At 44.2% G+C, this 12,094-nt stretch overlaps 1 protein-coding gene across 4 annotated transcripts in view; it reads right to left on the bottom strand.

Annotated features, from left to right (window-relative positions):
- smad10a (SMAD family member 10a) overlaps positions 1–7,338 on the bottom strand; it is a 32,983-nt gene extending 25,645 nt beyond the window's left edge. The window contains exons 1-2 of one of the 4 annotated variants that reach the window (XM_063185168.1): positions 6,995–7,338; positions 1,686–1,926 (exon numbers count right to left, since the gene is read on the bottom strand). In XM_063185168.1, coding sequence (XP_063041238.1) covers positions 1,686–1,926; positions 6,995–7,002 — 249 coding nt within the window. In that variant the 5' untranslated portion in view covers positions 7,003–7,338. Of the gene's footprint in view, positions 1–1,685; positions 1,927–5,016; positions 5,303–6,994 lie in introns of those variants that run through there. The other 3 variants (XM_063185169.1, XM_063185170.1, XM_063185171.1) reach the window with 3 other exon arrangements.
- Positions 7,339–12,094: the final 4,756 nt, after the last annotated feature.

Here is a 12,094-nt window from a genome sequence, read left to right as displayed (position 1 = left end):
CCTAATTTAACCTTCAAAGGTGTATTGTCACACCAGTGTGACGGAAATGTTTGGACAGTGAAATTTCTATAGAATTCTGAGCGCCATACAATAAAATTATGTAACTAGACTGCATTTCTGCAGAGACAATGCACACACACACACACACACACACACACACACACACACACACACACACACACACACACACACACACACACACACACACACACACACACACACACACACACACACACACACACACACACACACACACACACACACAGCTGCCCTAGCCATACGCAGAAGTGTAGGGTGTATGTGTGTGTGCGTGTGTGTGTGTCTGTGCGTGTGCGTGTGTGAGAGAGAGTGAGAGAGAAATTTTATTCTACATGACTGTATGTATGCGGGTGTGTGTGTGTGTGTATACAGTATGTGTGTCTGTAAGAGAGAGAGAGAGAGAGTGTGTGTGTGTGAGTAGGGGTGTCACGATAAACGGTATACCGTGACACCGCGGTAAAAAGTGCTGACAATAATTACTGCTTGAATTAAAATAATATACCGGTATACCGTAGTGGATAACCGTACCGTACTCCGTGACACCGTGTGCCTTACCGACCCCTCATCCAAGTCTGCCAATGTTGCCACAGTGGCACTCTTTGTTGCCTAACAACTGTCAATGCTGGAATCATAGTGAATTGCTGAAGCAATGAATTTCTACAAAGAAAAGTACAAACTGTAACCGTTTCCTCCTCACAACTTCAGAATGACAACCACTTCATGTATTATGCCTTTAAAAATGGGATTTTTATATATAATGTAATTTTTAAATATAATGACCACTCCTTGCACCTTATGGAACTATTTCAGTTTGTGCGGGACTATCAATGCTTTCTAAACATATTCAACACAACTTTTCAAAATTACCGCGATAATACTGAAAAAACGTGATCATTTTGGTAAAAATAACCGTGAGGTGAAATTTTCATACCGTGACAGCCCTATGTGTGAGTGAGCGCATGTATGGGGTTGTTTCAGGTACCTTTCAGCAACGGATAGGTAGGGAAAGGTAAGGGTGGGATTCGAACCCCCAACCCTTTGACAGACCAACACATTCCCTACCCATTAGGCCACTGCCACTTCGGGCTTCTGCACACCGGCTCCGACAAAGTGCTGAGTACTGCTCCGCAAAAGTTGGACTGCCAGTTTGTGACATCATCATTTTGAACATTCTACCATTCATTTCAATATGGTTGGAAAACAGAGGAATAGCGGAGGAAAAACGAGGATGGTGAACGAATGAAAGGGGGTAGGCCAGCGCACAATGTACCACCCAGAGTCCTTTTCGAGCCGATCGTTTTGTACATGAGTGTGTGGCTTCCTGTATGCTGTGTATTGGGTGTACTCCATTGATGGTGATGACAGTGTGTGTGTGTCTGCGCGTGTGTGCGTTCGTGCATGCGTTTTACCTGTAACCTACCATCTAACATCTAACATCCTCCATAGTGACACACTTGCTGGGGTTGGTAGTGATAGCTGTGATGACAGTGTGTGTGTGTGTGTGTGTGTGTGTGTGTGTGTGTGTGTGTGTGTGTGTGTGTGTGTGTGTGTGTGTGTGTGTGTGTGTGTGTGTGTGTGTGTGTGTGTGTGCGCGCAGGCGCGCATGTGTGTATGTGTGTGTGTGTGTGTGTCCATGGGCATTTTACCTGTAATCTCCCATCCAGCGTCCTCTGGATGGTAACACACTTGCTGGGGTGAACCCCATTGGTAGTGATCGCTGTGATGAGCGAGTCCAGTTCATCTTTTTTCTCCTTGAGCTTCTTGACCAAGCTCTCGATGGCGCGCTTGGCAAAGCCCTCGTTCTCCCCGCCCTGCCGGTGGCACATCAGGCTGTGCACGATACTCAGGCATGCGTCATTGCTGTTGGGGGGGTTCACCGACATCCTGCTGAAAGGTAGCGGGCGTGCACGAACACACACACACACACACAAACACACACACACACACACACACACACACACACACACACACACACACACACACACACACACACACAAACACACACACACACAGATAGTGTATACCATGATTATAATAACACAATATACCAGGCAGTGGCATGATGTGCGCACACACACACACACCACACACACTGTAATTATGTGCCATATGCTGTATATGGCACTGTGAAGTTGATGAATTATTTATACACTATAGTATACAGTACTCTTATTAGGCATTAGGCATAACTCTGCCGCATAAGCAGTACATGTGGCTATTGGCAGAGATGACAACCTCTGGATATTGCTGATAATATTAAGTCCCATTTTAATATAAATGTAATAATTTAGTAATAGTAACAGTAATGGCAATATGAACTGTGGGAAGTGGGAACATTGTACAATTGTTACTAGGCAGACGTTTATACTGCTGTACAGTGCAGGAACTACATATTTAGTTAAAATTGAGTTTACTATACTGAAAATGAAAATCTTCATAACACCTCCTTTATCTTGTGGCAAAACCTTAATATGGGTCAAATGTGTCCCGTATTCGAGATATTGCCATGTCAAATTTGCAGTAAGCTTAACTATCAAACCTAATACCAAGGCTTTGAAAGCATTTTCCTCAGTTTTAATGTTGGCATAGTTTCTGCACTTTGCAGGGCAGGTGGGTGAAGATTTTGCTACATTTATTGCTACACAACATGCAGACAGTGACTACCAAGCTAAATTTCTACACCTGTACATTTACATACATTACTGTTTTTTGCTGTTTGTTACTCTGGTATACCTGTCTGTGTCTTATGTCTGGTGCCAGTGTTTGTACTGCAAACACAATTGCCCCATGGGGACAATTAAGTTCTACTACTAACTACTACATAGACCATGGTATACTGGTGGAGCACATAGGCCTACAGTTCATGATTACATTGGCTATTAGAAAGGATGGAGACTTAAGGATGGGTGTCCTTCTTTACTCAAAATGATCAATATTTGATCCTATTGTACGGCTATCAGCTATCAGGGTAAGCGATTAGGTCGTCAGACTTGTAGTCCAAAGGCTGCCGGTTCGACTCCTGATCCGCCAGGTTGGCGGGGGGAGTAATTAACCAGTGCTATCCCCCATCTTCCTCCATGACTGAGATACCCTGAGCATGGTACCGTCTCAGCGCACTGCTCCCTTGGGGCGAATTTGGGGGCTGCCGCCTTGCACGGATATGGCATAAATGCAATTTTGTTGTGTGTGGTGTGCTCTTGTGTGCTGTGAAGTGCTGTGTCACAATGACAATGTGAGTTGGAGTTTCCCAGTTGGGCTTAAATCAATTCTTTCGAAAAGGGAGCTTAAGTACTGCCCAGCTAAAGAGGTGGAGCTGAGTATTCATTTCTATAGGCCTACAGCAGGTGACAGCAGAGGTGAGCAATTATTTCAGCTCAAGGGCCACATTGGGTCTAAATTTAGAATGTTGACCCGGAGGGTCAGGTGTCACTGGGCATCGTGCCCATGTCAATGACAAGAGATTTAGTATGCTGACATGACATGTCTTGTTATTTAATTGTTGTAATTGTTGTAATGTTGTTATTGAAATTCATGAGGACGAATACAGTACCCTATGTACTTGGTTAATGTCAAACCTGCAGGACTTTTCTCTTGGGTAGCCAATTTAAGAGAGGGTGCGAGTATCACTGTGTTTCGTCTTTCTTGTAAAGGCTCTGCGGGCCACATGAAATTGCTCAGCGTGTGGTCCGCGGGCCTGAGTTTGCCCACCTCTGGCCTACAGTGTGTTATTGATGATTAGTGAAAGTGAAGTGAAAAGTGAAAGTGAAAGCCCATTGGGAAACTCCAACTCCCATTGTCATTGTGACACAGCACTCCACAGCACACAAGTGAACACTGCACACTGCACACAACGAAATTGCATTTATGCCTCACCCGTGCAAGGGGGCAGCCCTCAGTGGCGCCCCATGGGGAGCAGTGCGGTGGGACGGTACCATGCTCAGGGTACCTCAGTCATGGAGGAGGATGGGGGAGAGCACTGGTTGATTACTAACCCCACCAACCTGGCGGGTCGGGAGTCGAACCGGCAACCTCTGGGATGCAAGTCTGACGCCCTAACCGCTCACCCATGACTGCTTTGTAATAATGTTGTACTAGCAAACAGTGAAGTTTTCAGCATTTTAGTGTTCACATAGTGTTTACATTCATGTCTATACGCGTAACAGTGAAATGTTGGTGTTGTACAGTATAATTATCAAAAAAACAGTATGGCATTTTTGAGTTGTTGTGACATGTTAGTAAACAATGCTTGCTATTGCAATAATAAAGCCCCCCCGACAATGAAGGTTTCCACAGGCGGAACGACCTGTGCCATGCAATGGCCACTGTCGTACAGAGTGCCACAGAGTCGTATAGAGGGGCGCTAGAACAGAGATGGACTTCCCCGGTTTAGGAAAGCAATGTGTCAGTACCACACAAGCACACACAACAACAGTGATTAGCCGTCCTCGTCAGCTTGGATGAAGATCTCGGCTAATTAGGATCATGCCTCTGTGAAGGCTACAGTAGACATGTGGGTGTGGGTGCTGTGGCTCAGTGGGCTGGGGAACCATTACCATTACACCGGGGAGCTGGGTTCAATTTCGGCTCAAGGTCAATTTCTTTAAAAAATATATATTTTGGGGCTTTTTCTGTTTTTATTTTTGTGACTGGATAGTTGAGAGAGACAGGGAGCAAGAGAGAGAGATGGGGGAGGTCCAGTAAAGGACCCAGGCTGGAATTGAACCCAGGCTGCTGGTGTAGCAGTCAAGTTGAGTCACGGCTGGGCCCTCAAGGTCATTTTCTGATCCTTCCCCATCTCTCTCTCTCCTCACTCATTCCCTGTCTCTCTCACTGTCCTATCTGAATAATACATGCTGAGGCCATGTCTTAACAGGTTAACTGGGCTGCATCATTCCCTGATAGCAAAGGGACGTTGCATCAAGGCATTCGACAGGTTGGCCGTTGATTCGGCAATAATCTGTGTCAATTCAATGTTACCTTTGTTATCAGGGATAATTGTGAAATATTGAGAATCTCTGCTTCATATCGGAATCACATTGCTAATCATCCCCAGGTGGATGTCAGCGGAGGATTCATCCTATCTTGAAGAAGGTTGACTGTAAATTCAGACCCACAAAAAGAAGGAAAATTCATTCTCAACTATTGAACACCTGAAATCTCACACGAACTTTGTAATGGGTTCGAGATGGGCAACATTTTTTACATTCTTGTTTTTTTTTCTCTACAAGTATGGGTCTGGATAAAACCATCTCATAGGCCACATTCGGCGCACGTGCCTTATTTTTGACAACCCTGGTGAAGACTCTTCAGTGGTCTGCCTGTCCTATATGAAAACCCCTCACCGCCTGGCTGTAGCCTGCTGCATGTACTTTTCATTCACTGTGTGTACAGCACTGTAGTCTGTATGTCCCTCATTCCTTGCCTGCCCTGTATGGAGAAACCTCAGTGTTTGTCTGTCCCCTACAGAAGTCTGTTGACCTCTTTGTGTCTGTACACAGTGAACTGTACAGTATAGACCACTCAGGTTGTATTGTAGTCTGTAGGGGTCATAAGGACATGGATACTTACACTATTGGTAGCGCTTGGGGACACTGACAGAAGTGGGACAGTGGCCTGCTCTGGGGGTGCACGCTAGGCAGCGTCTGTGTCTGTCACCCCCCCCACCGGTCTTACTATCTGACTTTGTCTTTCTTCCCTTGTTTTTCTCAGTTGATGCTCTCCTCTGTGTCCCTTTATCTGTCTGTCTTCCTCTCTCTCCCTGCCTCTCTCTGTCTGCCAGCCTGTGTTTCTGTCTGACACGGCCTCTGTCTGTCTGACTGTCTATCGTCTTTTACTCTGCCCCTGCCTCTGCCCTCCCCTACATCTCTGTCTGTCCCTGTCCCTATATCCTTGCCTGCTTGTCCCTGTCTGTCTGTCCTTGTAATTCCCAGCTGTAGGCCTATTTCAACAGTGGACGTGATTCAGAAGAACCATCCCAGAAGAACGAGCACCAACTAATTTGACTGAACATCTAAACAAACAAGCAAACTAACAGAAAACAACAAAGTAGAGACATGATTTCAATCATCATCTTTGCAGTCATCCAGAATTAAAAAGAAGAGAGCATGATCTAAACGGTACCCTATACAATCAGTGAACAACTGCTGCTGATGTTGCCTGTATGAATCAACGAACCTGGTTACCTCAGATCCAGCTATCTGAGGCGAAACAGGTGAGTCCCCAGTGTAAGCTACCTAGGCTACTGGTATCTCAATTCAGTAGTGACAGGGTTAAGTTGATATCCAACTTCATTCACACCACAGTCGTGACCGCTGCTCAGGAAGACAAAATTGTGTTCAGAGATAACTGACATTCGTTTTCTGAGAGGTAGAAAAGTAAAGCGCTGTTTACCCCACTGCGGACAAACGAATGCAGCGATTGACCGACCATATTTGGACATATCGCGTCATCAAGTCTACTGTCTTAATTTCACGAGGTCCCATTCCACAATATGAAAACTGACAACATGGGGCATGAACTTGTCATCTAGACTACCACACCATATTGACTTGGACGCGCAACAATTTCTGACGGAGAGACGTTGTAAAGCAAATGACCAGACCATGATTTGGTCAAATGAAATTCACACATGAGGAGAGAGCACTATCGGCTACAGGGGAGGGTGAACTGATATTGCCCACAGTTATCGTCGATAGATGACCAGAGCTTCGTCACGAATAACACCAAAAAATGGTCAACAGCCACAAACTGGGTTTATCAAAATCTTTGGTCTCTTTTTTCCATCAAAGCGAACAATGTGAGAAGAGGACACACCTCCGCCAAAGGCTATCACATCAAGCCTGCTGGGTTTGACAAGGGGGGACTGCCCTTTTCCCCCACTCCTCAGTTGCTTATATGGTCTCGCCTGTCTGTCGTGACAAAAACAAGCCCCATATTTCATATGAATAGCTCTTACTTACACATCTGTAGGGGTTCGGGGGGAGCCGATGTGAAGAAGGAGAAGAAGAGGGATAAACGTGTAGGCTACTGGTGAGGTAGTGGCTGGTTAGGCTATCCGAATGAGCCCTCTTCCCCCTCCTCCAAAACTATCTGTCTCTATCCAAGTCGATACCAGACTCTATCAGCCTCGCTGTCTCGGCTCATGCATCCTGCTCGCTCTCCCGAAGCCTAGCTCTCGCTCTCTCTGCCTGGACTCAGTACAATAACAAAAGCGGGGTAGACGTTGTGCGTGTGAGCGTCTCGCCAGAGTCCAGCCAATGGGAGCGGCGCTCTCAGAGGGACAGGGCCAGTGGGCCAATAGGCGCGCTGCTCTCACGGCTGGGCCCCCGTACCGAGGTCTGTCTGGGTCGCGTCTGGATTGACATATCGGCGCGACTGTTTTTTTAAGGTGGCGCCGGCGAGATTACCCCGCCCCCTCCTGGGCGTCCCCCCTCGCCCCCTCCATATCCCTCCTCTCCGCCTCACGCGGGTCCCTCTCAGCTTTCAAGTCTGTAGGCCTAATCAGACTCGCGGATTGATCATCTTTCTTTCTCGACGTGTTCTGCAGAAATTTACGGGCTGGTAATTTCCAAACTGTATGCTCTTTTGTATGTTATATCAATATGTAGGGTGAGCATCGGTAAAGTGGGCCAACTGGTAAAGTGGGACAGTTAACATTTATCACCAATATCTTCATGTTGCTTTGCTGTAGCCAATTAAATCTTTGGTATACATTTTCTCTAGCATGTAATGTTTAAAATAATATAATATTAAGTCTGGTTGTGATGTCCTCCTGGGGGGTGTGATAACATGTCTGAACCAGGCTGAACCAAAAAACCAACGATTTTGCAAATGACATAGCAATCTGAGGTCAATAATGTTAAGGGCCTAGCACTTTAAATATTGATGTTAGGCCTCAACAACTGTTTTCTTTGAAAGGTGACTTCATTAAGAATCATCTAGTTAAAAATGCATTAATTTTTTAAGTAAAATATTTTAATTAGGGGCACATTTTCCACTGTCCCACTTTACCAATGCCTATTGGTAAAGTGGGACAGGGAACGTTTTTTTATGGTGAAACAGCAAATAGTGTATGATTTTTCAATTAAATGTTGCTTATAATTGCTTATTGTAAGGAATTTACTAATAAAATCTTGCATTAGTCTCTTTTTCAGTAGTAATATGCTTGCTGTATCAGGTTAATGGGTGCGTTATATGTAAACAGGTTTATGAAACAAATTCTTCATATAAAGGTAACAAAATGTATGTAAACAAACAGTTTTTACATAAATGCACAAATAACAAACTTTAATATCCATGTCAATTGTGTAATAAATAAAATAAAATTTAAAAAGCAGCTAGCTTTACTAGTGGTCAGGAAGTTGATTCTGAACGTGGCCAGAACTGTTTAAAGCAAAATAATTTCTTCTGTGATGAAAATATTTCCAGAATTTCTGCTTAATTTTGTTGAAGACACCCTAGATTTTGAAAACAACATAAACGTTTGACATGTGATGTAATGGCATTTGCATACAATGGCACAGAACCTGAAATTTCAAAAATCGTCCCACAATGTTCATCCTACAAGACATTCTAACTAGGCCTATAGAATAGTAGTAATAGTACATAGTAATCAAAACAATCTGAATGCCTGGACATAGCCTAATGAACAAATAATGAAGTCTTTAGTATTATAATTCAAGTGTGTCAAATTGTTTATGAGAAAAGTAGCCTAATTATATTGGTTCAAATTGGGTTTTATTGAACAAGCAGCAGCCTATTGACATAGGCCTATCCCGAGTAACCAAACTACAAAGAAATTCCACTCAAAGGAGACAGCTCTGGCATTACACACTCAGGTCACACATTTCTCCAGCTTGTTCAGGACACACACACACACACACACACACACACACACACACACACACACACACACACACACACACACACACACACACACACACACACACACAGCAGGTCATGCAGTCTCTCCACACGTCTCTGTCTTGTTAACCTTCCTGCCTGATTGAACCTGAATTTCGTCAGCAACACACTTCTGCTCACTGCATGCATGCACACACCTGAATGGTAATTTGCCTGCTGCTGCTGACCACTGCATAGCAGACCTCTCACAGAACCATCCACAACCACATTCAGGGCCGCTGACAGCTTTGGTCGGGCCTAGCCAGGCCGCGCCTTAGTGACGCAACGCCTTCAGCGTTGCTTTTAGTCAGGCCAGGAGCAATACAAATGTTATTTCTGAGCTCCAGAAAATTCGGGAACTCCTCCTACTTTGTCAGGAAGCAAACAACCAGTAGCAAACCAAGGAAGGCGGGTCAACCATGCCGTTTGGGAAATGTTACTTGTTATGCTCTTGGTCCGATCAAGTCTCGAAGAGATTTGAAAGTCGATGATAATCATGCTTGGTCGGCCCCTGGACAAATCCATCTGAAAGACCCCCCCCCCCCCCAGTAGGCCCTACACACAATGTGCCCCTTTGTTTCCGCGTGTTGGCCACCCTGACCACACTGATGGATTCCAAAGAGTAAAGCCAAGATGTAAGCAAGCAGTAATGGAAGAAATCTCTAAAACTGCATGCTATTCAGATATAATTGTCATATATTAACAACTAAATAGCCTAGCTATAGAATAGTAGGAGCAAATAGATATGAAATATTAAAAATACAGGACAATTCGGAATGCAAAGGCTTACAATCCTGGACATACAATGACCAAACACTATTTTGTAGTGGTTTCAACAATAATCGATTAGGCAATGCATCGCAATGCGGGGCAGGACAATTTAATAATCAATTCGGCAAATGCCATAATCGATGCGGCATATTTTTTCAAGTTTCAGTTACTTCTGTGGGCATTTCCAGAGCAAATGAACTTTACATTAAAGATGCACTGTGTAAGATGATGGCCAGAGTATGTATTGCAACTATGCCGATCATGGCTGCCTATTGCCAAATTTCATCTTTTCATGAATATTTACTGAATAATAAAATATTTACTAATATGACAAAATTATATGCAGCTAAATATGGCTATTTTCCAGTCATAATGAACACTAAGAATTTGATGGTGGTGTAAGTATTCATGTAAAAGGGATTGTGAATGGGAAGGATGACTTCTGGAAATAAACTTCTAAAATTTTCACACAGTGCACCTTTAAATCACTTCAAAGCAGCAGGAATGATACACACAACAGCCAATAAAATGTTGCAGTGTCTGACTGCTTGCATTCCCTCAAGATGGATGAAAATTTTGTCCTTGCTTTTAGTAGAAATATAATGCATTGCAATACATCGTAGAATGAAACTGAATCGATTTGAAGCGAATCGTTACCTCCCAAATTATAATTGAATCACATTGTAAGGGCAGTGCCTATGCACACCATTATGAATCCAAAGAGTTTACATGTAAGCAAGCGGTGGTGGAAGCACAGTGATAGAAGTATATGCCACTGATGACATCTGGATTGGTAATTATGCCATCTGCATGTCTGAGTTATATGGCCTTAGAGGTTGTTGTCTGGCTCTCAGAAACCCCCTACTCCAACACACACACACGCACACGCACACGCACACACACACACACACACACACACACACGCACACGCACACGCACACACACACACACACACACACTTTTGTCTTTCCAGAGTCTGTGTCTGGGCATCCCTTAACTCTCACATACCTCCACCCTCCTCCTCTGAGGCACACACACACACACACCAGCCCCCGTCTTTCTGCGCTCCACGTCCAAGAGGTCACCCTGCTCTGCCCCCTGTGCTTCTCCCCTTACAAAACACTCTTTATTTACATTGTGGCCATACATACCTCGCATATTAGCCCAGATTCAATTAACCCTGTGGCCCTGCCTGTCCGCCCCACTCAAGGTGAGGGGTGGCTGGCCCAGAGGAGAAAAATGCCTCAGACACATGCACACATACTGTATACACACAATATCTCGAACACACACACACACACACACACACAATAGACATACTCAAGGTGAGGGGTTGGCTGGCCCAGAGGATAAAAAGGCCTCACACACACACACACACACACACACACACACACACACACACACACACACACACACACACACACACACACACACACACACACACACACACACACACACACACACACACACACACACAGGTTCAGATAAGGGCCCTGTGATGTCAGGGACCCTGAGTAATTTAGACAAAAAATTTGATTACTCATTGCACTCTTCCACTGAAGCACAACATGCCTGGCTAGGAAACTACTAGATGAAAATAAGTATAGTAAGAGTTGCAGAAGTAGAAATGTGACTTCATTGATCCCAAAGGAAATTAAGGTGCGAAGCAGCATTGCATAAAGCTAAATTATATATCACATTACATTAGTGACACTTTTAACGTAAGCAACTTACAGTTATTTACAGGTTATTGGTTACAGTCCCCGGAGCAATGTGGGGTGCCTTGCTCAAGGGCACTTCAGCTGTGAATGGAGGTGTCCAGAGCGGTAAGGGTGGGATTCGAACTTGCAACCTCCCTAACCATTAAGCTAAGACTGCCCTGCACGGACATACATACAGTATACTGGTAGAATCACACACTGCTATTCAATTTAAGAGGCAAACACAACTCTTGGAAGACTTCGTTCTGATGTAAAGATCAGACTCCTCCCCCCATCCCCACCCCCACCCTCAGCAGATACCTTTCAAATAGGCCTGCATGAAAATGTATACACACACTCTTAAATCACTTGAAGCAGCATTGTATAAGCCCTATGAATTCAAGACCCTCATACTGGTAAAATTCTTGTGTCTATAGATACAAGTACATAGATAGATAGATAGACAGACAGACAGATAGATAGAGATAGACAGAGAGACAGTATTGTTGTGTGTGTGAAGGAATTGTATGCGAACAAATGTAAGTTATTATATTATTATTGTGGATACAATATTGCACACCATGTGAGCAGCATTCTGTAAATCTAGGTAGTTTTATTTCCATATTTATTCTAACATGTATAAACGTAACTTCCTTCAATGAAATACACAGGCAATCTGAGGG

Source organism: Engraulis encrasicolus, chromosome 20, assembly GCF_034702125.1.
Source record: "Engraulis encrasicolus isolate BLACKSEA-1 chromosome 20, IST_EnEncr_1.0, whole genome shotgun sequence".
Lineage (NCBI taxonomy): Eukaryota > Metazoa > Chordata > Actinopteri > Clupeiformes > Engraulidae > Engraulis > Engraulis encrasicolus.
This window is presented reverse-complemented; position numbering and strand designations above follow the sequence as displayed.